General features: G+C 45.5%; 1 protein-coding gene across 3 annotated transcripts in view; it reads left to right on the top strand.

Annotated features, from left to right (window-relative positions):
• LOC139050284 (heat shock factor protein-like) overlaps positions 1-21,766 on the top strand; it is a 143,306-nt gene extending 121,540 nt beyond the window's left edge. For all 3 annotated transcript variants that reach the window (XM_070526511.1, XM_070526506.1, XM_070526517.1), the window contains exons 10-11: positions 7,005-7,041; positions 20,813-21,766. In XM_070526511.1, the coding sequence (XP_070382612.1) occupies positions 7,005-7,041; positions 20,813-21,138 (363 nt within the window). In that variant the 3' untranslated portion in view covers positions 21,139-21,766. The remainder of the gene's footprint in view (positions 1-7,004; positions 7,042-20,812) is intronic.
• The last annotated feature ends 4,906 nt before the right edge of the window (positions 21,767-26,672 follow it).

The raw sequence follows: 26,672 nt of genomic DNA, 5'->3' as shown, positions 1-26,672 counted from the left end.
TCTTGACCATTTTGTTTGCACAAATTAACAAACTACGACCAGAAAGCTCTAAGAAGCTCGAAACTATTCTCTATAGTAAACAAACTAAAAGTTTAAAAGTTCCAGAGCAAGGCCACTGGAGGAGAAGGAAACCTTTTTCTTGTAATATGACTACAACATTTTCTATAGTAGCTTGAGTCTTCTAACTGACAGCTGTTGCAATGTGATGAGTGCATCAAATTGCAAAACGGCTTGATTATCCTGCTGTAGCTGCCACGCCATCCAAATTTAATACCTTCTCGCTTTCAGGGTGACGAAAGATAGACTGCACAGGGAACATTGTTCGGTAAAAAATGTCAGTATGCTCATTTAAGCGCAGTGTTTATACCAATTACTGCAGACTTGTCATGCAACATCATTCACTGCTTGCAAAAGTGCACAGCGACTAGTTCAGGCTATCATATACTGTTCTCATGTAAGGGGCTGCATTTGCTTTTTCTTTTCTGAGATCGTGGTCTGAAATTCCTTCGTGCTGCCCACACACAAGTAAAAAAGCAAATAAATACATATCTGCTTGTAAAAAATAGATGAACTTGCTGTCATATGCGATAGCCTGCAAAACCTTTATTTTAGTTTCTGTTGCTAAATCAGTAGTATTGCTATATCAGTATATTGGTACATCACTAGAATATTATTGCTGGCATATATCTGGCTTGGAAGCCAGGTAGAGGCTTCAAAGGCGGCCACCAGGCAGACAAGCGGGCAGTAGCATGTTTACTTAGTCGTGCTGGGCGCCAACTGCACAACAGAGCAGTACAGAACCACCATGGGTGCCTGCCCCCAAGACAATGAGCACCATGACGACTGTGCGCGCCACAAACCTTGTTAGCAGCAAGAATTTGGACTGGTACCCTCTCGTGAGTGACGTCACGGTCAGGACGACACTCGTTCCAGCTCACTCTGCTGCCGCGCGCGCTAGTTCCCTTCGTGTGTGCTTCGGGTACGGGTGGCTCGAGCCGTACTTATTGAAGGATATGTCGGCTTCTTTCTGCTGCCAATCCTGAACCACAGTTCCTCCTTCAAAAGCACATAAGTCGAGGAAATTTTCGGCTTGGATATCGCAAGCTATGTAGTGTTGGAGGGGTCTACTGGTTTTGCAGTGCATACAGTATATGTGCACTTTCTGTCCATAAATTTTGCGTAAAAAGAATGTCTGCAAATTCAACACGCGAAGTTGTGTATGATTCTTCGCTAAACACTTTCCCTTAGTACTTGTAGCTATGAGAGACAATGCATTTTACATGGAAGAAAAAAAATCTTGGTATTTGGTGTCAACATGTTCTCCGTGTTAGAAAGACACTGCCCAGCGAAGCTGTCATTGTGATTCTTATTACTGTCGTGAGTAATACTTACTTTGGTGAGTTGTTCTAGTCAAATATGGCCACTTTATTAATGCGTAAAAGAAAGAGTTAGGTGCGCATTTCGTATGAAAAAGTTTGCTGCTACTTTCCCTGCTCTTTGCAATGGGCCCCCATAAAACAAATCCTTCGTGGCTGCTAACATGGCAGCGCATCACGTAGAGTATTTACATAGTTAATTAACAAATAATATAGTAGTAATCACCTGAAATAAAAGTTTCGTGGTTAAGATCGAGAGTCAATCAATTGCAAGCGATGAAATGTTTCATGGTGGCCCTCAGTAGCCTTTATCAACAATATGGCACACTCTTCACGCAATGGTATCAACCGACTGTCGTTATGGCGAGGCACACATTGTTTACGAAACCCATCAGTTCACTACAACTTCGAATTTAAACCATGAAGCAGTTTTTTACAGCGGCACTTGCAATGCCTAAAGTATACTCAAGGTACTACAGTGCAGCTTAGGGTGCCTAGCAAAGGAAAATTCAAGCACCTTCTGCCTCACCATGTCTCGATCCAGCGTTGTTTAATTATACAAATGGAACTATTCGCTTCGTCAGTACATAAAAGAGAACCTCGCAAACCTTCATGAGGAAGACACCACAAGGCTCACATATTTCACTTGATTTTCGACCTCCACCGGGGAATAAAGATATCTTCAATATGTCCCATATGCTAATGAATGACGTTTTGGCTTCTTTCTGGCTGCAGCCATACGGTCCAAGAGGCATATTTCACTAAAAAAATTTGGGTCAAGCAGCCTGTGTCAGTTCACCAAACAGATTCGTCATGTATATTCCTCAAGCAACAAACACCAGTAAATCGCTCAAGTGAGTTGAACATGTAGCACAGAAAAGGGAATATATATTGGTACATTCCTTTTCCTATTCTACAAACAGCTGTAAGCCTCAATTAGCTTTATTTCAAATTACCGCCGCTTAAAATAAACACTTGAAGAACTGCCTAATTTTGAGAAGCAGTTAAAGCAGCAAATGGTGCTGATAGAATCTAAACTGCAGTGTTAAGTCCTCATGTTACTGCCAAGCATTGCTGTGAAGAAATACAAAAAATTTGATATTATACCATGAACTACTCGTCGTGAGTGAACCTGTTTTAGCAAATTAAAATCAAGGTAACTGTTGTAGAAGTCATATATAGCCAGCGTTTGTGACATACTTGTTGCACCGAGGTATGTTGGTTTCATAACTGGATTCTTATATGCTATGTTTTTCCGATTGTCGATCCGCGCATGAAAAAACCTGCAATGGGCTGGTCTGCGCTCCTTCAGCTGGCACTATAGCATTGCCTTTGAGAACTGTATTGTCGTCTAAGAAATAAGCTCCTTGAATAAATTTTCACAAATGAAGATGTCATAAAAATGTATCTGAGACGACCACCATAAGTATACAAGCAGACGGAGCAAGAGTGAACAAACGAAAACACTGCAGAAGGTGCCCTGATGTCACGTGAGCGGCGCTCGCAGTGCCCCTGTAGTTCATTCTAGGAGCTAATAGCTGCAACAGCCAAAGTTTAGTTCACAGGGATTATTCTCTCCAACAATAAAGCTGTCGTCGGGCACGGGCCCCAACTTATGCTACATGTGAAGTTGAGCAGTAAAAACACTATACAGTCCAACCCACTTAAATCTGTATTCAAGTGTCAAGAAAATACCATTGCTATAACCGGGTTGCACAAAAAAAAATTAACAGGGGACTGACATCAAACATTTTAATTAGACAGAAAGAAGTACTGTCAAGCCCACTTATAATCCCAGTGGAACGATCAACTGCTGTGTGTGTTCTATGGTAAAATAAACCCCTTACTACAGCGTTCCCATAAATCTGGCTACTGGGTGCCTGCGCCATCGCAAAGTGGTGGAAAAGCAAAAAAAGAAAAGCAAACTAGCACACTTGTCTGTGTAGCCAGATTCACTCGTTATAACCAATAACTTGTCATGAGAACATTGTAGTGACCAGTTTATTTTACCATAGAATACACGCAAAAGTTAACGGTGCTGCAACTGTTCATTGTTACATTCGATATATTGTTAAAACCGGTATTACTATAAGTGGGTTCAACTGTAGTTGTCTTCATGGAAAATGTGAGCAATGTCAACAGCTGATTGCCCCCACGTACACTTGAGCAAGTGTGTGGTAGTGAAGGTGGCACCTCTCTGCACAAATGTATACACAAAGAGTGGGAAGTTGAGGTTTGCAGCAGCAAGCATTATCTTAGGAAAGCAGTGCAGGCTGTCATGCTGCATAAACAAATGCGCACTGTTTTAAGCTTGACAACATAAGCTGAGTGCCAAGAAGCAAGTTTTGCATTGATACCAACACTTATACGGGTGCTGAACCACTTTTTATCGAAGTCAAGAAATGTACTTGACATTAAAACAAGACTATTTCAGAAATACTTCACTGCAAAAAGTACTTCAATGCGTTTGGCAGAAGTGGAGCTATTGGCAATGGAACATCGCCTGTTATCCTTTTCACGGTGCTCCCAGTCCTTCAGTGCCTTGCCCTGCAAAGGCTACGGCGAAGCACTGCAGTAGCCTTCACAGTGCAAGGCATTTAAAAAGGACTAGGAACCTAAGAAACTGAGAGACTAAGCGGTGCATCATCTGTGCACATGTTATACGAAATGCGGTAGATTTCCATGATGGTCACATGCGGAGGCGCGCATGAACATCGTTCAAGGAGAATGGAGGCTATGCCTGCACATTTTGTAGGCATAGCCTCTTCACGCGTATAGTGCGGGTGAGCTGAGGAGAGACAAGAGCGAATCACGCGTATAGCACGGTGCTGTATAAAAAGGCTTTATACAGCGACGAAATCCGGGTTGGTAGGCTAGTACTACTTTCACACTAAAACACTCTGCATTACTGTGCATGCTGCATCGCAGGCTGTAGTGCAACAGGAGTGTTGTGACAGTGGCTGACAAGGTGTCCATAGAGAAGGGGATGTGACTCATACTAATAGTTTCCAAAATACTTCCGAAATATTTCATCATAATATTGGGGTATGGACCTTACACAAGAATTTGACATTTCACAATGTTAGGTGTTGCCGCTGTGGGTACCTACCATAAAGAATATTTATTATGCTGTTTTTATATTAGTTTCCCAGACAGTAAAGTAGGTGGCATTACATATGGAGCAGCACTTGTAGATGTACCTCAATGAAGAAACGCATTTGGCTATTTGATTCATCTGAGGCTCCTTAGTTGTTATAAGGCCCTGGAAAAAAATTAACAGGCTAAGGAGCCCATTTCTTCCTGTATTAAAACAATGAGCACCAAGACGAGCAATTTCAAGCAATTTTTTAGGAACGTGTATTGCTGCCCATGTTACAAGCATGTTGTGTTGTGGGCATACTGTATTACACATTGTTGGACAAGTTAGTGGAAATTGTGTGATATAATTAGCTTTAATGTGACATGGACGAGATGCAAAGGTAGTACGAAACACTGTTTTGTTCCCCACAAGGAACGAAAGGATGAAAAATAATGGGATAAAAATATACAGGGGGGCCTTTGCTCAACAAAAGCAATTGGGTTATTTATTTTTTCTCTCTTTCTTTTTTTTTTTCAGAATGTAAAGATGGTGCATGTGGAACATGCTATAAAAAAAAAGTGAGCATTAGCAGGCAGAATGTAGTGTCAGACTCTGTTTGGGGTTACATAAAAACAGTACAGTTTCACTAGGAATTCAGGAAATGATTACAGCGACATGGTGACATGTGTTCACTACCTCAAATCTCCATAATTCTTGTCAAAATATGTTCTTCTTCTTTGGCTTTAGTCCTGTTTAGTTGTGGGGTCGGCTCAATTTTGAACCTCAGTCTTCATTTCTCTCGGTTCGGGGCCTGGTCTGGGTGCAGTCTTTCAGCAGCAAGATGGCTGTTAAGTGTGTCTGCCCAGCACTGTTTTGGCTGGCCCCATCGACACCTTCCAGGCACTTTGAGGCTGTCAGTTAGGTAGACAATGTGCACGAGCAAGCTGAAACCTGGCCTTAATATGCGGCCATGCCATCAGAAACAGGCTTTTGCAAATCTTTTCAGTGATTGGGGCAACACTGCAGTGCTGGCAGATGTTGCCGTTTCATACATGGTCGAAATGAGTGATGCCGCTGGTCCATTGCAGCATTTTTGCCTTTATGACGGCAAGGCGGTGCTCGATCTTGGTGGTGGGCCAGCAATTGCAGCCCTACAGTGCGATGGGTCAGATTACTGCGCGGTATATCTTTGATTTCAAGTCTTTCATATGGTGGTCGCAGAGCTCACCAGGCATGGTGCTCCACTTCAGCCAGGCAGCATTGACATGTGCATTGGTTTAGTGCTTCAAGCTGCCATCAGTTGAGATTGATGAACCTAGATACTTGATGTGCTAGGCACAAGGCAACACCGCTGATGTTAATTTTGTTGTGTTTGTTCGTGTCTACTGTCAGGTGCTTGGTCTTGAGGTTTAGGCTGAGGCCATTCTGCACTAGGTGGTAGTGCCAGGTCTGGATGAGCAGCTGCATATCAGTCAAAAGATGAAGTGCCAACAATGACGGCACACTAGGAAGGAACAAAGACAGGACAAGACGCTACTTGCAACTGTTTATTGAAGTCAAAGGTGGCTGATTATATAGCCATGGGAAGAGGGGGAAGAAAAAAGAGGGAGCACTGATTATGTGAATGTGCATGCGCGAGAACACTGAAGATATATATGAAAGGAATCGCGATTAATCAAAATCTAAAACTTATCTAAAAACATCCTTTCATTTGTCTAAATATTCAGAGATGGGGTGCTGACACAGGCGTCTTCCCTTTTCTTAATCTGGTTGGCCTCCAACAACTCTTGCGCCACAGAATCTTTGCTTTTAAACATGATTGTTGTATCATAAATCATGTTTAAAAGTAAAGATTCTGTGGCGCGTGAATTGTTGGAGGCCAACCAGATTATGAAAAGGGGGGACGCCTGTGTCAGCACCCCATCTCTGAATATTTAGACAAATGAAAGGATGTTTTTAGATAAGTTTTAGATTTTGATTAATCGCGATTCCTCTCATATATATCTTCAGTGTTCTCGCGCATGCACATTCACATAATCAGTGCTCCCTCTTTTTTCTTCCCCCTCTCCCCATGGCTATATAATCAGCCACCTTTGACTTCAATAAACAGTTGCAAGTAGCGTCTTGTCCTGTCTTTGTTCCTTCCTAGTGTGCCGTCACTGTTGCCGCTTGATCTTTTGAAAGCTATGCAATAACTAGCCCCACAACATGTTTTACTGCATATCAGCCTTGTCATGTGTGGCACTTTTTATACAATGTTTCTTAAACTTTCTCACCGTAGTTTCCAGCAATATTGGACTTTATTATTAGAGCAAGCTTCTGTGCATGAGAGAATGACTCTCTCATGCCTGTGTAGTAAGTAACAGGTTGATTTAATACTTGGCCCTAAAATCAGTTGCCTATACAAATTTTTATTTTCCTGTCAGAATCGTTCTGCAAATAATTTTGTTGTCAAGCCTTTGTACTGCATTTCTTGTGCTCCACTAGTAAAGCTCTCAAACATTGTTCAAAGTTCTAAGTCTTTTTTTGCATTGTTGTTGTTATTTCAGGACTTGGCTACTGAGAATAGATCATCAGGTGCTATTGGTAAGTAACTGTAGTGCCTTTTTGGTATTGCACATTTTTATGTGAGCAGAGTATGTAATGTAGTGATGATCATCAGTGCACAGCTCAGAAACATAAAATGCTTTGTGAGATCCACTTTTGTCTGACCATGAAGTCTAGCTGCTCTTCAGTTCTTTAATGCAGACAAAGTTTTCAAATTGTAAGGGACTGGTGGTTATGCATTTGCAGCATTAGAAAGGTCCCTAAATATGTGATGCCTAAATGGCTATAGTTTGGGCATTGGTTTTATTACGTTATAAAGCATATGCCAGATATTAAATTTAAGGTACCTTAGTGCTACATCCTTGAAACACCACAGATGCTGGCACGTGGGCACGATATCAATTATTTCAAATGTTAAGGGGGCCCGCAGGTCTTGGAGATTTTTTTAATTCTGGTCTTTTCGTAATCCACATTGTATGACACACCTGTTAGGCAAAAATTATCTCTAAACGACGTGTTGTTGAGTAAAAAAAATTCCATATTTACCCGTTGAAGTGCTCAGTTTCACCTACAAAAGTGCCAAAAATTATCCATTATTAACCGTTCGTCATTTTGAAACCACTCCCTGAAAACCAGTCATTTTAGTCCCGTTTGAAAAGGCATCTTTCCGGCTTGATTTCCCGCCAAAACAAGCCTTCAATGTCGCTTCAGAAGAGAACTACCAGAAACAAGCAAGAGACAAAATCGCACCGTCCCATTGGTCCTTGGCAAGCGCATGACTGAAGGGCGACTTCTGATTAGAGCACAGGAACGTCCTGTGCATATGGCAACGCATGCGTGGTGTAAAGACGCACATTGGCGACGCCATTACACCATGACTTGTTCAGCGATCATGATCACAGTGCCAAACCGTGCTTGGAAATTCCGCACATTGCACAAATTCAGCAAGAGGCGAAGAAGTGTGCTGCGCAGCATGAGGAGTTATCGCAATTATCAGTGGTAACATCACCAGACCCCAGCGGACAGGCAGATGCTGCACAGTAGCAGTAGGACACAAAAGCAGCCGGCGATCATGAAGGCCGCTGATGGTGGCGGTAATCGGAGTTAGATTCAGGAGTCGTGGTCTCTGAGTATTACATCACTGGGTCACTCTCTAAGAGCCTATGCAACTGGTGCGTCTCGATAGGGTAGCTGGCCTATGCTAGTGGGGCGGCACACGGACGCTAAGTGGGCCCACTTCGTCGTCCGAACTTTGACGACAAGTGTTGCTAACCTTTTGATGAGTATGAGCTACAGAGCTTAGGAGAATGAACCAGGGGGTTTATTCACGTTGGGGAAACAGCGCAAACTTATTTATAGTAAAAGGCATAAGATACTCGCACTGGCTGGAGCACGGAGTGCACTACATCTTTCTCGTAGCATGAGCTACATGTCAGAGCAGACTACATCATTCTGGGAGAGCACACTCTACACTGAGGATATCTCTTAAAAACTCTCCATCTTCCCTAGATTACTCGCTAGGGAATCAACCAGTCCGGTGGTTCGTACCGGCACAGCATACTGCCTTCAAGGAGGAGAAGGTTGACACAAAGCACGTGCGCTGCCCCCAAGCTGAACCTGGATAGGGGAAAGTCAGCATACCAGACCCAGTGTTTCACTGGCAACCTGGAAGAGGTCAATGGCCCAAGCTTGCCAGAAGGTAAAGCTTCTCGAGGTCCTGGCATCTTTCACTTAAGTTCTGGGAAACTCTTCGCCATCTCGTTCCCACGTCGAAGTCTACCAGTTTGCTGTCACTGAAAGACTCACCTTCTTGTAGTAATGCCAAATCTGTCAGCATCTCGATGTCCATGTTGACTCAGTGAAATTTTGTTTGGCATCGATATCACAATGACCCCAGTCTCCGCATTTCGGCAAATGCGCCAAACGTAACAGCTCCTCCGCAGCCCAGAAAATCTCGACTGGCCAGCGCTTAAAACCACTTGGCAGGATGGGAATGGCTGGTGACCAAGAAGATGGCTTGATTTTCTGTAACAACTGCAAATTCGGAATGCTTTGAACCATCCCACAACAAGTGGCACGGAAGAGTCGATCCTGGCAACACAGTACCACACAGCATGCAAACGCCTGGAATCAGCTGTTAAACCTACTAGGCTTGATACTGAAATTTTAATTTAAGCCACTCAGGTGGGAACTGAAAAGTTGAACCCCAAAATTTTGTGCTGACAAAGCGAGCGCTCACGTTCCTCTGAGTATAACAAAATCCCACTGTCGCACTGCACGAGAGCAAAGGTATGCATATAACTGCACCAAAGGCATTTCGTTTCCTTCCGTCTGCACAGGACACAATAATGGAACAGTATTAATGCTCCTCAGTGCAAATTATGCACTCATTGAAAACCAACACGCTTAACCTTAAAAAAAAAAACTTTGAAAACACTTCTAACAAAGGTTAACTAATACACACACCCATTACTATAGGCCTTTAACAAATAACCTTAAGTCACTCACTAAAAAGAAAGCCTAGCTACTCATTAACGAACACTTCACGAAACTAAAGCTTTACACGAAACACATCTTTCAAACTTCAGGGCTTCTCAAACGAAAACCTAAACAAAGCTCATAACTTACTTATTGAAATAAACTCTAGTTTCAAATTGCCAAACTTCTTAAACACTAAGAAAAAAGAAAGATCAAACAATACAAAACATTTGTTTCTACGGAACCTGTCTTTTTGTCTTTCGTTCTGATTATCTTACGACGGACTCATATTTTTGAGCCATACTCGAGGTGGTCACACCCTGAAAGCTATTCTGGCTATCCAGGAACAACAAAAGGCCTGGCATTCTATCAGCTCTTTCCATATGTTACAGTCCCCTGCCATATTGTGTCCTGGCAACGTGCTTTCATCATGACCGCATCAGACCGCATTGCATGTCCCAACCACCTCGTCTCATGTTGCCACCTTGCACACCTTCGCAATGCATGCTACACCCCAAAGAGAACGATGGGGAACATAATTGTCCCATGCCCTTTGTCCGCATTCACTCAGAATGTGCTTCTCACATTTGGTCTGGTGGCTCAACGGTGCTTGATTTGAAAACGTCGTCAACGACGACTGCACCTTTCTTTCTTTTGCACCCCACTCATGCTGTTTGACACCTTTCACTTTCTTACGCTGTGTCACACTCTCTGTCATATTCCAATCTTACAACGCTGCTTTACCTGATTCTTCTTCCTCGTGCTCACTTTTGAGCCATCTGCTCGCACCTCATGTTGATCGTTACACATCTTGTCGGCCGGGATCACTGTCTTACCCGCACAGTCTGAGTGATTTGTACCTAAATCATCTCTCTCTTGGCAACCTCAACAGGTGGACAGCTTACCTGACTCTGAAACAGTGCAGCAGTCTTTACTTGAGGTACGCAAGTCGCACCCCTGTGAACTTCCCTCTACTGTGTTATCCAGCTCACGCTGTACAATGGCACACAGGTCATCGGTTTTGACTGCCGTCTCACCCGCACAGTCTGCATGAATCATACCTAAATCATACCTGCTTTGGCAACCTGGACTGGCAGTCAGCTTCATCGATCCTTGAACAATGCAACTGTTTTCTTTTCAGCTACACAGCTCGCGCTCCTGCGAACTGCCCACAACTGCATTGTTCAGCTTACAAAGTGCTTCGGCACACCGATCTGACTCTGCCTTTATCTTGACATGGGTGCTCATGTCTGTCGAGTCAGCAGTACACTGAACTTCGTTGACTGTGCTAATTTGTTCAGATCTGGCCTCACCGTCTGAAGTGATCTGTTGGCACAGCACCTCATCGCGCTCACTATGGCCTTCAACGGCCTCTGTTGCCACTACAGCATTGTTAGCAGCTAATGCTTTCAGTTCACCGATGAATGTGCTGCTAACCTCACAGGTACTAGTTCTCTTTCCAGCTCGCAACAAAAACATGCTAGTTACTTCCTCTCACTTTCACTGCATTCTGCCTACAGATTTCTCAAGATCCTGTTGTTTTTGTTCAATTGCCTGCTCCAACCATTCAATATTCTTGTCCAGTGCTGCTACTAACTGCCTCCTTGCTTCCCTTTCTTCCGGCCTGCATTTCTCCTGCAATATTCTTTTCTGTTCCTGTCTAGTTTTCTTTCCCGTTCTTGCCCAATTTATTCCTGTTCCTGCCTTCTGCTTAGAATTCTCTTACCAAGACGTTCAATGATTTTCAAATCATTGTCGCTTTGTAGGATGATTTTACAAATCAGCTTCTGTTGACTCCTCCTCTACATCTACCTCAAGTTCATCACATAACCACAACAGGTTAACTCTCTTCAAACTCAATATGACCATGATCACTGCTTTATGCTTCGCCTCTGCTGTCGCACAATACCTGTTGCGATACCCACACAAATAAGAATACAAATAAATGATCCCCAGCTATTCAAATCTATTAGTGCAGAGAAATTGAAGCCTGGTAAATCATACAGCCAAAACCAAATGCTTACTCAGAGAAGCAGCACCATGTCACCAGTCTTTCTCCGCCATATACAGTCATTTGCAAGAGGTGGTCATTCACAAGTCGCCTTCAACTTCATCGGAATACTAGTCAGTCACCACGTCCCAAGGTTTTTGAGATCAGTCTCACCACTGCTTACGAGTTGTTGGATTCGGGGGTGTTTTGGTCTCGGAGTCTGGCGAGTCTTGGAGTCGCGGAGTAGGCTAGAGAGCAACTGAGGGTTGCTCTCTAGCCTACGCTGCTGGTGCATCTCAAAAAGGGTAGCTGGCGTATACTACCGGGGCGTCACAAAAAGACTAAGAAGGACTACACCGTCATCCGTGCCTTTCTTGGAGTTGTTAACTTGGTGATGAGTACGAGGTCAGGAGGTTTAGAATATAACGGGGTTTATTCACATGGGAGGAAAGGGGCAAACTTACCTACAAGAAAAGGCGTAAGACACTCGCCTGGGCCAGAGCATAAAGTCCAGTACATCGTTCTCATAGAATGAGCTACATGTCAGAGCAGACTACATTGTTCTGGGAGAGCACACTCCACATTGGAGATGTCTCTTAAGAACCCCCTGGCTTCCCTAGATCACTCGCTAGGGAAATGGGTAATGTCCCAATAAACCAATGCTGTGGTTCTGGTAGTAATGCCAAATCTGTCAGCATCTCAGTGTCCACGTTGACCTAGTGAAATTTTGTTTGACGTCGCTATTACAATGACCCTGGCCTTTGGTGGAATTTTGTTTTACGTCGATGTCACAATGACCCTGGCCTTTGCTCTTTGGCGAATACACCAAACATAAGATCGGCCAGAGTTGTAGTTATCAGCAGTGACATCTGCTGACCTCGGTGAAGCAGCTGATGGGAGGACTCCACAGAACAGTGGCGCTACACATGGGCAGCCAGTGATCGTGACAGTAGGCAACGGCAGTGCGGAAAGCGGCTGACAGCAGTGATACTCAACCGGAGTGCAAGAAAACATCGCAACCACTAGTGATTAAGACTGCAGACTGCAGTCGTGTAGTAAACGACCTTGCATATGGAGAAAGTGTGGCAGCAACTGTGATGGCGCCCTCCACTACCAGCATATGTAATAAGACGGACTGTGCAGCGATAGGTGAAACATTCCTGATGATGGCAAACAGATATTGAGTGGCAAGCACAGCAAAAAGCAGTGGAATTCTCCTTGGTCTCGGTGTCAGAGTGCAAGGTAAACTTTTTCACAAGTGAGTGCTGTGATGAAAGTGCATCGACCACGATATGCACTATCGTGGACTTCAATATGGTGAGTGGTGAGCACTTTACTGAAATCGCTGCTTGCTGAGTGTGTTGTGGAGCTGTGAGGATCTAATTAGCCATAAAACTAAAGGTGCACTGCAGTAGCTGCGGTAAACTTTGCTCAAAATGGAGTTCACGACGAGTTGTTAGTGCCACTAGCAACTGCAACTCGCTCGAGATCAAGATTCATTTGGCACATGCTGAACAGAGTATGGGAAATGGACATACGGTGCTGAACAACGTTTTTGCTGCTATGGGTGTTTTCCACAGAAGCCTTCACAATTAGACCTTTTAGCACTACCTTCAAAATAGAGCTGAATCCAGCAGCAAGTGTCTGTACTGGATATTTGACAAAATTGTGCCACTGTGGTTAAGAACCTTTACAAAGACCTCAGTTTTGATAATCCAGGGAACATGGCAGTGTCTTTTGATGGAAGTCGGCATACTAGGGGACATACTTCTCATATAGGAGTGGCCAGTGCGATATTTCTGGGTATGTGCTAGATTATGTTGTACTGTCAAATTTCTGTGTCAACTGTGAATGTGGCCCAAAACCAGATAGCTTTGAATATTCTGATTGTAACTTGGTGCATTCATGCCAAAAGAACATCTCGTGCAAGGCTGGCCAGATGGAAGTAGTGGCAGCAATGATTTTATTTCAATGCACTTTTTCACTTTACAGCATCAAATACACCACCATACTTTGTGATGGTGACAGCCGGTCGTGCAACACCATCAATTGAACAATAGTCTATGGCATCATACAGTTGGGAAAAAAAAAGACCATTCAAACCATGTAGAGAAGCATATGGGGACTGCACTGTGGAACCTTGTGCAAAAGCTCAAAGGGGAGAGCGGAGGGTGCATGATTGGTAAAGGCCATCTGACTGGCGACTTTATCACCAAGCTGACAGGCTACTATGTTTGGGCTCTCAAATGAAAGTGCATGAAAACTATCATATTGACACGTGTATTTATATTTAACGGGCGACCAGGTTTCACCGCCTAACAAATCTTATCGCGCAGCGCGGGACGCGCTTGCATGTATCCGAAGTTTCTGGAAAGTTATTGATGCTTCTATCCGCAGTCTGTTGTTGCCGAACCTTGTGTTATCTGATTTATTCGCCTGACGCGAATGATGTAGAACTTTATGGAAGGCACGCGGGTCCCAACGATTAGTTTGGAACATTCGACGATTGTGTATAAAAGCCGACGCGCTTGAACCGCAGATCAGATTTTCGACGATCGCCGACTGTGTTCGCCGCTTTCGTTGTGCTACAAGTGTAGCCTGTTTTGTGGGCACAGGTTCGCCCAATAAAAGCTAGTTTTGTATTCCACCGGACTGCTTCTTTCTTCGCCGTCACTACCACGTGACATCTGGTGGAGGTGCTTTACGTCCATGTACCGGACGCCCCCGACAAGCCGTAATACAAGCCCAGACCGCAAAGACAACACCAGCGCCGTCCCGGAACATCGAGCAAGCCGCCGTCTTCAACAGCTGCCCCCGGAGCACGGACTTCTACCTGAGAAGACCAAGAAGATTGTGGACAAGGCAACCCCAATGGCAGCCCCAGCATCCCCCATCGTGCTGCAGCAGCCCAGGGAACCTCCGACGTTCCGCGGATCAACATTCGAGGACCCGGAAACCTGGCTCGAAACGTATGAGAGGGTCGCTAAGTTTAACAGTTGGGACAGCGACGACAAGCTGCGGCATGTCTATTTCGCATTGGAAGACGCCGCCAGGACGTGGTTCGAGAATCGGGAAGCCACCTTAACGACGTGGGACCTTTTCCGAAGCGGCTTCTTGCACACGTTTACAAGCGTCGTGCGAAAAGAGCGAGCCCAAGCTCTACTAGAAACCAGAGTGCAGCTGCCAAACGAGACGATCGCAATCTTCACGGAGGAGATGGCCCGTCTTTTCCGGCACGCCGACCCGGAAATGTCGGAGGAGAAAAAAGTTCGCTTCCTGATGCGCGGCGTCAAGCAAGACCTTTTCGCCGGACTTATTCGTAACCCACCGAAGACTGTGGCTGAGTTTTCTGCAGAGGCATCGACGATCGAGAAAACTCTGGAGATGCGCACCCGGCAATATAACCGCCAGGGGCACACGCCGCAGTATGCCATCCAAGGACTAGGTTCGGACGACCTTCAAGAGACCATCAGGGCCATTGTGCGCGAAGAACTGCGCAAGGTCCTGCCTTCGTCGCAGCCTCAAGTGGCCTCTATCGCCGACATCGTGAAGGAAGAGGTGCACCGATCCCTTGGAGTTCCTGAGGTGCAACCAGAACCACCGCAGCCGGAAGCAATGACCTACGCCGCCGCCATCGCCCGCCGTCAAGGCCCCCCTGCGCGACCGCGCCAAGGTCCTGCAACACCGCAATTCCGTCATCCACCGCCGCCGCCGCCAGCGCGCCCACCCGTCGCCCAGCGCACCTATACGAGGAAGACGGACATTTGGCGAGCCCCCAACCACCGCCCGCTCTGCTATCACTGCAGAGAAGCCGGCCATGTATACCGCTGATGCCCATACCGCGACATGGGACTGAGAGGGTTCGCCGTCAACGCGCCGCGTCCACAGCTTGGGGAGCGCCCACGTGACATTGCCGATTACCTAGCCGCCACTCAGTGGAACTCTCGACGACCGTCCCGTTCGCCGTCACCAGGCTGCTACCTGTCGCCGCAGCGCCGTCCATACACTGGCCCAGCCCGGGGCCGCTCTGCGAGCCCGTACCCGGAAAACTAAAAGCAGCAACCGATGGAGGTGCGGTTGCTGTTCGTCGAACTGACGAAGATCCTCCGCCACCGACGAAGATGACGAAGAGACCATCTCGACGACATAACGACACGCCGCCGTCCCGACGAAGTCTGGAAGCCAAAACTACACCGACAAAAGACGACTTGACGACGCGACGTTCCAACCTCAGTTCAACACGACGCAGCCGTGATCCAACGCCAAGACCTAACTGCAATGCCAGACAAAGAACAACCGACCTCGACGTGCTTCTCGACGGCCACGCAGTCACTGCCTTAGTCGACACAGGGGCCGATTACTCCGTAATGAGTGGACACATCGCCGCCCAGTTGAAGAAAGTTAAGACCGCATGGGAAGGCCCTCAGATTCGCACCGCTGGAGGACACCTCATCACGCCGACTGGGATCTGCACGGCAAGAATAACCATTCATGACCGGACTTACCCTGCCACCTTCGTTATCCTCCAACAGTGTTCACGAGACGTCATTCTCGGTATGGACTTCCTGGACCAACACGGCGCAATCATCAACCTGAAGTCGAAGACAGTAACGCTGTCGGAAGATAAAGCAATACCGCCGGAGAGCCCTCGTAGTCACCACGCCTTGAGTGTGCTCGAAGATCAAGTGAGCGTCCTGCCTCGCTGCAGCATCGTTATTTCGGTCAGCACCGAAACACCCGCTGACGTAGAAGGCGTCATTGAAGGCGACCAACGTCTACTGCTAGAGCATGAAATTTGCGTCGCAAGAGGGATCGCTCGACTGCATGGAGGGAAAACTGAAGTGTTGCTGACAAACTTCAGCCAGGAGTTCAAGCACATCAACAAGGGCACGACGATCGCGTACATCGAGGAAATTCTGGAAACAAGTAATGCGTTTGCCCTCTCAGATTCCGCCGCATCTAACCCGACGACCATGGTTCCCGAACCAGACTACGACATTAATCCAAATCTCCCTATGATTAAGCAACAGCAGCTCAGAAGTCTGCTCCGACGATACAAAGGCTGCTTTTCGACGTCATCGAGGATTCGACAAACACCAGTCGCCAAGCATCGCATAATCACCGAGGAATGCGCTCGCCCACTCCGTCAGAGCCCTTACCGAGTTTCGGCGCGAGAACGTGAAGCTATAAGAGAACAAGTCGACGAAATGCTGCGCGACGACATCATCCAGCCGTCGAAAAGCCCGTGGGCATCCCCTGTTGTTCTGGTAAAGAAAAAGGACGGAACCCTACGTTTCTGCGTCGATTATCGTCGTCTGAACAAGATCACGAAGAAGGACGTATACCCCCTCCCACGGATAGACGACGCATTGGATCGGCTCTGCAACGCTAAATACTTCTCGTCCATGGACCTAAAGTCTGGCTATTGGCAAATAGAAGTCGACGAAAGAGATCGCGAAAAGACCGCCTTCATCACCCCAGACGGCCTCTACGAGTTCAAGGTTATGCCATTCGGACTGTGCTCGGCGCCTGAAACGTTCCAGCGCGTGATGGACACGGTTTTAGCAGGATTGAAGTGGCAGACCTGTCTCGTATACTTGGATGACGTCGTCGTCTTCGCCGGAAATTTCGACGTTCACCTTAGGCGGCTGGCAACAGTACTAGAGGCCATCAGGTCATCAGGACTCACTCTGAAGCCGGAAAAGTGCCGCTTCGCTTACGAGGAGCTTCTATTTTTAGGCCACGTCATCAGCAAATCTGGAGTCCGCCCCGACCCGCAGAAGACAGCTGCCATAGCAAAGTTCCCACAGCCCATCGACAAGAAGGCAGTGCGTAGATTTCTTGGCATGTGTGCCTACTACAGGCGATTTGTCAAGAACTTTTCACGCATCGCTGAGCCGCTGACGCAGCTAACTAAATGCGACGTCGAGTTCAAGTGGGAAACGCCGCAGGCCGAGGCATTTCAATAACTCAAACGACGCATGCAGTCGCCGCCCGTACTTGCGCACTTCGACGATCACGCCGATACCGAAATCCACACTGACGCCAGTAGCCTAGGCCTCGGCGCCGTCCTGGTCCAGAGAAAAGATGGACATGAACACGTGATAGCTTACGCTAGCCGGTCGTTGTCAAAAGCGGAAGGCAATTATTCTACAACCGAAAAGGAATGCCTCGCCATCGTTTGGGCTACAGCGAAATTTCGCCCTTACCTATATGGCAGGTCATTCAAAGTCGTCAGCGACCATCACACCTTGTGTTGGCTAGCGAATTTAAAGGATCCCTCAGGACGGCTGGCACGGTGGAGCCTCAGACTACAAGAATACGACATCACCGTAACATACAAGTCCGGACGAAAACACTCGGACGCCGATTGCCTATCCCGCGCCCCCATTGACCCGCCGCCGCAAGATGACAAGGATGACGACGCCTTCCTTGGAATAATAAGCGCGGAAGACTTCGCCGAACAACAACGAGCGGACCCGGAACTTAAAGGCCTCGTCGATTATTTGGAAGGGCACACCGACGTTGTCCCCAGGGCATTTAAGCGCGGATTATCTTCCTTCACGCTTCAAGACAGTCTACTCGTGAAGAAGAACTTCTCGCCAGTCCGCGCCAATTACCTTCTTGTTATCCCGTCAGGACTTCGTCCAGAAGTATTGCATGCCCTACATGATGATCCGACCGCTGGACACCTCGGATTTTCCCGGACACTATAGAGGATACAAGAAAAGTATTATTGGCCGCGCCTGACTGCCGACGTCGCCCGTTATGTCAGAACATGCCGAGACTGTCAGCGACGCAAGACACCGCCGACAAGGCAAGCCGGATTACTACAGCCAATCGAGCCTCCTTGCCGACCATTCCAGCAGATCGGGATGGACTTGCTGGGACCCTTTCCGACGTCAATAACCGGAAATAAGTGGATCGTCGTGGCGACGGACTACCTCACCCGCTTCGCTGAAACAAAAGCACTGCCGAAAGGTAGCGCAGCCGAAGTGGCGAAATTCTTTGTCGAAAACATCCTGCTGCGACATGGCGCCCCAGAAGTCCTCATCACCGACCGAGGAACGGCCTTTACAGCGGAGCTCACCCAAGCCATTCTGAAATACAGTCAGACAAGGCACAGGAGGACAACGGCTTACCACCCGCAGACGAATGGTCTTACGGAGCGGCTGAATAAGACCCTCGCCGACATGCTAGCGATGTACGTCGACGTCGAACACAAGACCTGGGATGCCGTCCTGCCGTACGTAACATTCGCTTATAACACGGCGGTGCAAGAAACAACACAGATCACGCCGTTCAAGTTGGTTTACGGCAGGAACCCAACGACGACGCTCGACGCCATGCTGCCGCACGTAACGGACGAAGAGAATCTTGACGTCGCTACCTATCTCCAGCGCGCCGAAGAAGCCCGACAGCTCGCCCGCCTGCGAATCAAGAACCAGCAGAGGACCGACAGCCGACACTACAATCTCCGACGACGCTTCGTCGAGTACCAGCCCGGCGACCGTGTTTGGGATGGACCCCTATACGCCGACGAGGACTGAGCAAGAAGCTTTTGCGTCGCTATTTTGGACCGTACAAGATCATCCGACGTATTGGTGCACTGGAATACGAGGTCGTTCCAGACGGAATTTCGCTGTCACAGCGGCGCCGCTCACGACCTGAAATTGTCCACGTTGTGCGGCTCAAGCCGTACCACCAGCGTTGACGAACTTTGGGACTTCGCGTAACTGACCTTTGGACTTTACTTCTTTTCGTTGTTTTGTTACTTATGTTTAATAAGTGTCCCTTTGTGTTTCGCTCTCTTTGTAGCATCGGGACGATGCTTTTTAAGAGGGGGGTATTGACACGTGTATTTATATTTAACGGGCGACCAGGTTTCACCGCCTAACAAATCTTATCGCGCAGCGCGGGACGCGCTTGCATGTATCCGAAGTTTCTGGAAAGTTATCGATGCTTCTATCCGCAGTCTGTTGTTGCCGAACCTTGTGTTATCTGATTTATTCGCCTGACGCGAATGATGTAGAACTTTATGGAAGGCACGCGGGTCCCAACGATTAGTTTGGAACATTCGACGATTGTGTATAAAAGCCGACGCGCTTGAACCGCAGATCAGATTTTCGACGATCGCCGACTGTGTTCGCCGCTTTCGTTGTGCTATAAGTGTAGCCTGTTTTGTGGGCACAGGTTCGCCCAATAAAAGCTAGTTTTGTATTCCACCGGACTGCTTCTTTCTTCGACGTCACTACCACGTGACAATATGGTGTTTTAGAAAACTGCGCCATTTCGAAATCATGTAGAAATCACAAAAAAAAATTCAGATTTGTATAAAGTAGCAAATTTAGAATTTCAACTTGCACTCTTTGAACATTCAGGAATATAGCTGCTTGGTGCAGCACATATCAAATATTCTGCAGGTCACATCCCAAATTTTTAACAAAATAAAAAAAAAGAATTGTAACTTTTTTTTTTTTTATTGGCTTAGAAAAATACTGCTAATTCATATTTGTAATGCACACACAAGATTGACTATTTCCTGAAGGTTTCATGTATCTAGAGTCAATAGAAAAAGTTGGTATTAGACGTCATGTCCACCCTTAACAAAACAGGTAAGTGCACCTGACCATCTGGACAAAATGCAAGAGTTTTATTTCAGATCTTGAGCCTCGAGATGTGCATTTGAAATGTGCAATAAAAGAACAGGCTTATTGCCAAAGCTGCCAAATTCCACAGTAGTTCTGCTGCGAAAATATTGTACAAGTAGAGCTTTTTGTTGACTGGTCTTTCACTTTTACATGTAGCTTGGTGCTGAAAGCCATGACAATTGAAGGCAACACCTTGTTGCACACTATTCGGAGACGCAAATCAAACAATTGGCCTAATGGTACCCGGCACAGGAAACTCATGTCAAAGAGAGTGACAAGAGAAAATAGGTTGCGCAACGTCCTACATCCCCTGTTCAGTGGCCGCAGTGTTTTACCTCTGCCAAATGATGTTTGGAATATCAGCCTGGGTAAAATAACCTGGCTGGTATCATCTATCTCGGCAAAGTGTCAACAAGAATGAAAATAAAGGTGTAAATGAAACAAACTGTATGCTACCACAAGTCATAACATACCTTGTTATATTTTTTATTTCGCTTTCATTTCAGGTAAGTTATTAGAACACATTTACAAACCTCAGGATGCAGAGCTTTATTATTTCCGGCATCAATAAATATTTTGAAAATGTGGTTGCTTCTTTAAAACCACCTGTAAAGTCTTGGACATCATTTTTTCATTGCTTATTTCCTAGAGAAAAAAATTGTGGCTTTGGCTTGTCCTTTTTCTAATGCAGGTAATGAGTTAGTGCAGTATACACCAAGCCTCCTCGACCTGGGCATTGAAGAAAGCTCTTCGTTCCAGCCTGTCAGTGAACTCCTGCTGTCTGATGATGATGAACTCCCAAGCACTGCAGCTGCACTGAGTCCTGTTAATGATGAACCCTCAATCCCAAGGCCCAGCTCACTGTTTACATCTGAACAAAGTCCAAGCTCACAATCTGCATCCCCTTCCCTCCTGTTTCAAGAAAACAACAGATCAGTTGTGCAGACTAAATCCCAGTTAGCTGGTAAGAAAGGGACATCATCAGACAGGAAAAGCCGTGGAGGTAGCAAGAAGTGAAATGGGAGTGTGGTCTCCACTGGAAAGTATGCACGCTAGCCTCATAGCTAGCAACCAGTGTGCTAGGATGTTGAGAGTCTGTATGTGCGCGAGCACATAAGGAGTATATTCCAGCCAGCACAGAACCCTACAATACTCCACTGTAAACCATACAAACAGCATCAGTGGAAACGTAGTAAAATTGTGATGGCATGGCTGAACAAGGCTAGTTCTAGAATGTACTGAATGCAAAGCACACTACAAGTACAGATCAAATTTGTAGCTGGCCACCCCTTGATATAGCCATTGTTGTGGATTAGGTTCTGTTAAATAAAGGTGGTGGTTTCCACAGAGCCTGAAGAGGATGCATCTCGTACTGAAGTAGACAGGGACAAGCAGCCGAGATTGACATGCAGTGACCTGCACTTCCGTTGATGTTTGGGGCTGGGAGCTCAGACAAAAAGATAATAAAAATCATCCCAAACTTCCACTGGAGGAGCTCTTCAATTTGACTAATCCAAGCTCTAGAAGCAAACATCAGGTACTACTGGTCTTTCCAAACACTCTTGAAGAGGTTGTACCATTACAGAACCACAGAGAAAATGATGACAAAGGGTCAAATGATTCGATGATTAAATGTTTTTTTTTTCGTGTGTTCATTATTCACTATTTCACATTTTCACCCTATTTCACACACAATTATGTCAACTTTTGTCTTCTTTAGCGTTGACACTTGGTTGACACCAAGCGTAAACATCCGTGATACCCCATGCACACTTGTAAGTTAGTGCATGTGGTGCTAGTAGTACTAAAATATTGTGCATTCACTCTGCAAGTTTTTACAGGTAATTATACTTATTTTATTTATTGTAATATTTAGTTGCTGAATATTGCTTCATGCTCTCAGAATGGAGCGGTATCATTTGATATCTTTATGTTCATATGACATCTACAAGTCACTTAACCAACTGTTTCTTTTCTGGAAATGGTGACAAGATAGTAAGTTACAAGCTAGACAGATCCCAAATATGGCAAACCCGTGTGAAGTCTGCAAAGATCTCTAAAATGGCATGCCTTCACACACATGTGGTTTCAGAAATGTCTCCAGAATATAGCAAGTTCATAGGATTTTGTATCCTGCAGGACGCCACACATTGGGTGACTGCTGCCTTCCACTTGGGATTTCACTGTAGCTTATTAGCTAACATAGAATCCCAATAATTTCAGCTCGCATAATTTGAACTGACCTGTAATTGACCTTAATCTTGGCTGCCATCACAGCGGTATCTACTTGAACAGAGCAAAAGCAGAGCAAAATTCTTGGCGACTTGAACACAAAGGCACAAGCCGGTTAATTCAAGCTGAATTCCCCACTTGCCAACCACTGCTCATCGCGAAAATCTAGTGCCCAACCTGCTGTGGTAGCTCAGTGGCTCTGGGGTTACGCTGTTACGCGCAAGGATGTGGGTTTGATCTCGGCCACATTTGAATGGGGGTGAAATGCAAAAACACTCTTGTACTTAGAATTAAGTGTACTTTAAAGATAACTTTCATATTTATACATAGATCTTAACCAAATTTGCACACCTTATGCATCGGGGTGTGCAGATTCCAAAAATATAATTGGTTTTGTCCTAGGGCAAGCATTTCCTGGTATAGCTTAGAAATTGATTTCTCTAGTTTGGAGAAAAATTTGCTATTTAGAAAAAACACAGTGGTTAGCATACAGAAATAATCTAGAGTGCCGAAGGTGCATGCTAAGGTATAAATCAATGTCCTAGGTCTAATTGAACTAGAGTTAGTGTCCACCAACGTTGCCTGAAAATGTTTAAATTGTGGGGCTTTACGTGCCAAAACCAATTTCTGATAATGAGGCACGCCATAGTGGAGGACTCCGGAGATTTCAACCCCCTGAAGTTCTTTAACGTACACCTAAATCTAAGTACACAGGTGTTTTCGCATTTCGCCCCCAGCGAAATGCAGCTGCCGTGGCCGGGATTAGATCCCCCGACCTTGTGCTCAGCAGCCCAACACCACTGCAGATAAAAGTTGCCTGAAAATGCAATTTTTACATGTGAAACATGACTCTTTAAAAAAAAAATTACACTAAAATTGTGCTTAGCACGTACTCCATGCATTTAACATTTAGGTAAAAGAAAAGAACTGTTGCAATAGCTTATATAATAGGAGCTATTTCTCTCTCCAAAATTGCAAGATTGCCATTTGAGAAATCAAGGAAGAAGAAATTCACCGATGATTACGATACTCCCTAATGCAAAATTTCAGTGCAGCTCTATATGTGTTTTAGCGATATATTGGTTGGTACAGACAATGTCTCACGCAGCACATTACAAACAGAGCGAAGTGTGGCGCAACTGCCTTGCTAATTGGGAGATCGCAACAGGCAGCATGTGGGTGACGCGTGTGGGCGCAATTCACAGCAGCCTCCGCAGCAGACCTCCGCTCATGCAGCATTTTTTCATATAGGGCATCATTGGACAAAACTGTATAAAACTGGAAATTAAGGGTCTTGGAAATCTTATGGAATGGATCTTATGGAAATAAGGCTCCTAGAAGTGCAAAAATGAGAAAACTGAAAATACAATTTTGGGCCAATTTTTCTGCCCCCTCCTCGCACTCCTCCTCCTCTAAAAACCTCATGGGGTCAGAATTGACCCAGAGCCCCCACTATGGCATGCCTCATAACCAGGTCATAGTTTTGGCATGCACAACATAAAAATTAAGTTCTAATGCCCAAACACAAAACAGGGATTCCACGTTGTGCTGTTGAAATGCAGCAACATGCCCAGCTTTTATTTGCGCTATGCTCTTGCTACTCTGGCAACTCAAGAATGTGTTATAGGTATTTTTGAGTAGCATATATTGGTAGTTATCGTGCATCACTGCTACAGTGGCAAACTGGCAGCTCAATCCACATTTACCTTGCAAACATTGCTAGCATTGCTCCAACCATCTGAATTGTGAATTGTCTTAAACTTGCTTTGTGAACAGCGCGTTATCGATCATCGTAAAGAAATTTGTTTACTTACCTGCGTGTTGTCTCCTGTAGATGATGCTGATGCAGGGTGTTTCAGCTTATGCTATGGATCATTGCAATTTCTTCGAGTGTGGAGAAGTTTCTCATCAACATCACCAATGTATGCACCATTCCTAAGCGACAGCATGGCCATGTAGTATATGGTCTGCTATCAATCCAGTCAGGCTTCGATTGTTTTGCATATATCAGTCAGCATGAAGGTGCCTATGTAAAAATTAAATTATGGGGTTTTGAGTGCCAAAACCACTTTCTGATTATGAGGCACGCCGTAGTGGAGGACTCCGGAAATTTCGACCACCTGAGGTTCTTTAACATGCACCTAAATCTAAGTACACGGGTGTTTTCGCATTTCACCCCCATCGAAATGCGGCCGCCGTAACCGGGATTCGATCCCGCGACCTCGTGCTCAGCAACTCAAAGGTGCCTATGTACTTCACTTCCTATGCTTGTGCTTCCATGCTGAACATTTCATTTTTCATGGCTTAATGCCATATAAGTGTCACGGCCACTGTGTGTCCAAAAAGAAAATGTGTGCAGCAAGGCTTCTGTTAGGTAGGTAGTAATAGGTTAGGTTAGGTCATATCAACCTAAAAAGGGCTGGTTACAGGACCACAGAAAGACACAGGTGCACTCTGGTCCTGTAGCCAGCAGTCTTTTTAGAATGCCTCTACTAGCATGATTCAAGTGCACTGAATGCTGTTGCAATGCAGTAAATTGCAGAATGCAACATAGCTTTATATCAAAGGGACTTGCATTAGCTAAAACTACACTTTAATTTGTTGTTATGCCAAGACCTAGGACCTGGTAAAAGCAAAGTGAGCAGCATTCGACAAAACCATTAAAATTTTTCTAATATGGGCATTTCAAATGTTATACTCAAATATGATTGGTGCATTGCTACAATGTTCCTCAATGTGGTGTGCAACCCACTCTGAGCTTTCACATTTTCATTTGAAACGTGCATGCACGCTCACACAGCAACACAAGAGCAAGATTACACATTATCCAGATTGGATTATTTAGATGAGTAATCACAGTAGTTGGCAGATAACTCGTTTTTAACAGAACCAAACGATTTCCCCATGTCAAGTCACTGAACCAACAAGCTTGGTCTACTGGCCTTTCGCTAGGACTTGCAGAATATAAGCATGAGCCTCCTATTGCATGCATGCAGGCATTTCGTGGGATAAGACTGACGTGCAGTTAATAGGTTGACAAAAGAAAAGTGCTAGTTCGCAGGTGAATGCAGTAAAACCATAAAATGTGAAATGCAGCATGGAATGGCACAAGACACTACAGCTACAACACTTCCCACTATCCCAAACTAAATTTTGCATTATTATGTGCCAAAACCATAGTGGGAAAGCTCCAGATTACACGAGCATTTTCGCATTCCACCCCCATCGGAATGTGGCCATTGCGGCTGGTATCGAACTTTCCAATACCCTGACGATGAGACTAACAAAACCCAGGTCAGTTACATGGCTGCCACTTTCCACAAAGGCTGGCCCAAACTACGAACCTTGGGTGTCATGTTTTCCATTTTGGAGCAGCACAGGTACAATTTGAGGCACTTTCACAGTTTTGTCACAGTTGGCACACCTGTCCCAACCCCAATATTTTTTAACTGCAAACAGTAAAAAGACTACAATTCATAATTTACTGCCTCGTAGCATTTTACAGAGTAAACACAAAGAAACCTTTCAGTGGCAACAGCTGTGGGTGGGACACTGGAGAAATTATTTTGCATGAATGTACTACACTCTTTATAAAAACTACAAGACTGCTTTTGAGGCTGAATGAGAAGCGAAAGGAACCCACACTTCCTCTGGTTTTAGTGTTTACATAAGCACTTCACTATACATTTATGCCATTGACAATCTGTCAACACCATGTGTATGGAGGCTGCTCGTTCACTGTTATTCCCTCACAAATGTTTTAGCATTTAATATTGACACTGCCGAACATACGATTCCTACTGCTATTATAAAAATTAGATGCAGCAATTTCTTCTGGCAGGAGGCAAATGCGCCTAGTCTCTGTGCCATAGGCACTGGCAGGGAAGGCACTGTAGCAAATGTAGCACATATTTTTCATTTGATGTCACCGTCACCATAGTTATCAAACACACATCTGAATGAGATGCAGGGGCATACTTTGTCCAAATAAACCAGCAGTGGGAAACACTTGCATCTCCGGATTATGTGTTCAAAAAGGCAGGACACAGCCGTGGCTGCATGGAGAGCACTACTACATGAAACACAGGCAATTTTGTTTTTAAAGTGAAACTTTCTTAGCCTGCTTTCCCAGGGGTTGCCTTTTCCACATGAATCGCAGATAATCGCCTGTTTTCAGAACCCATGAAGTTGGTTTACTCATGTCATAGCATGCCATATTTGTTGTGCCAGGGCTCAAAAAGATCAGCATTGGAATTTGTATAGGCTATCTGCTGTCCCAAGTCTGATAGGAAAGACATTTTCTGCCAATAAAATGAACG

The sequence above is a fragment of the Dermacentor albipictus genome, chromosome 1 (genome assembly GCF_038994185.2).
Source record: "Dermacentor albipictus isolate Rhodes 1998 colony chromosome 1, USDA_Dalb.pri_finalv2, whole genome shotgun sequence".
Classification (NCBI taxonomy): Eukaryota; Metazoa; Arthropoda; class Arachnida; order Ixodida; family Ixodidae; genus Dermacentor; species Dermacentor albipictus.
This window is presented reverse-complemented; position numbering and strand designations above follow the sequence as displayed.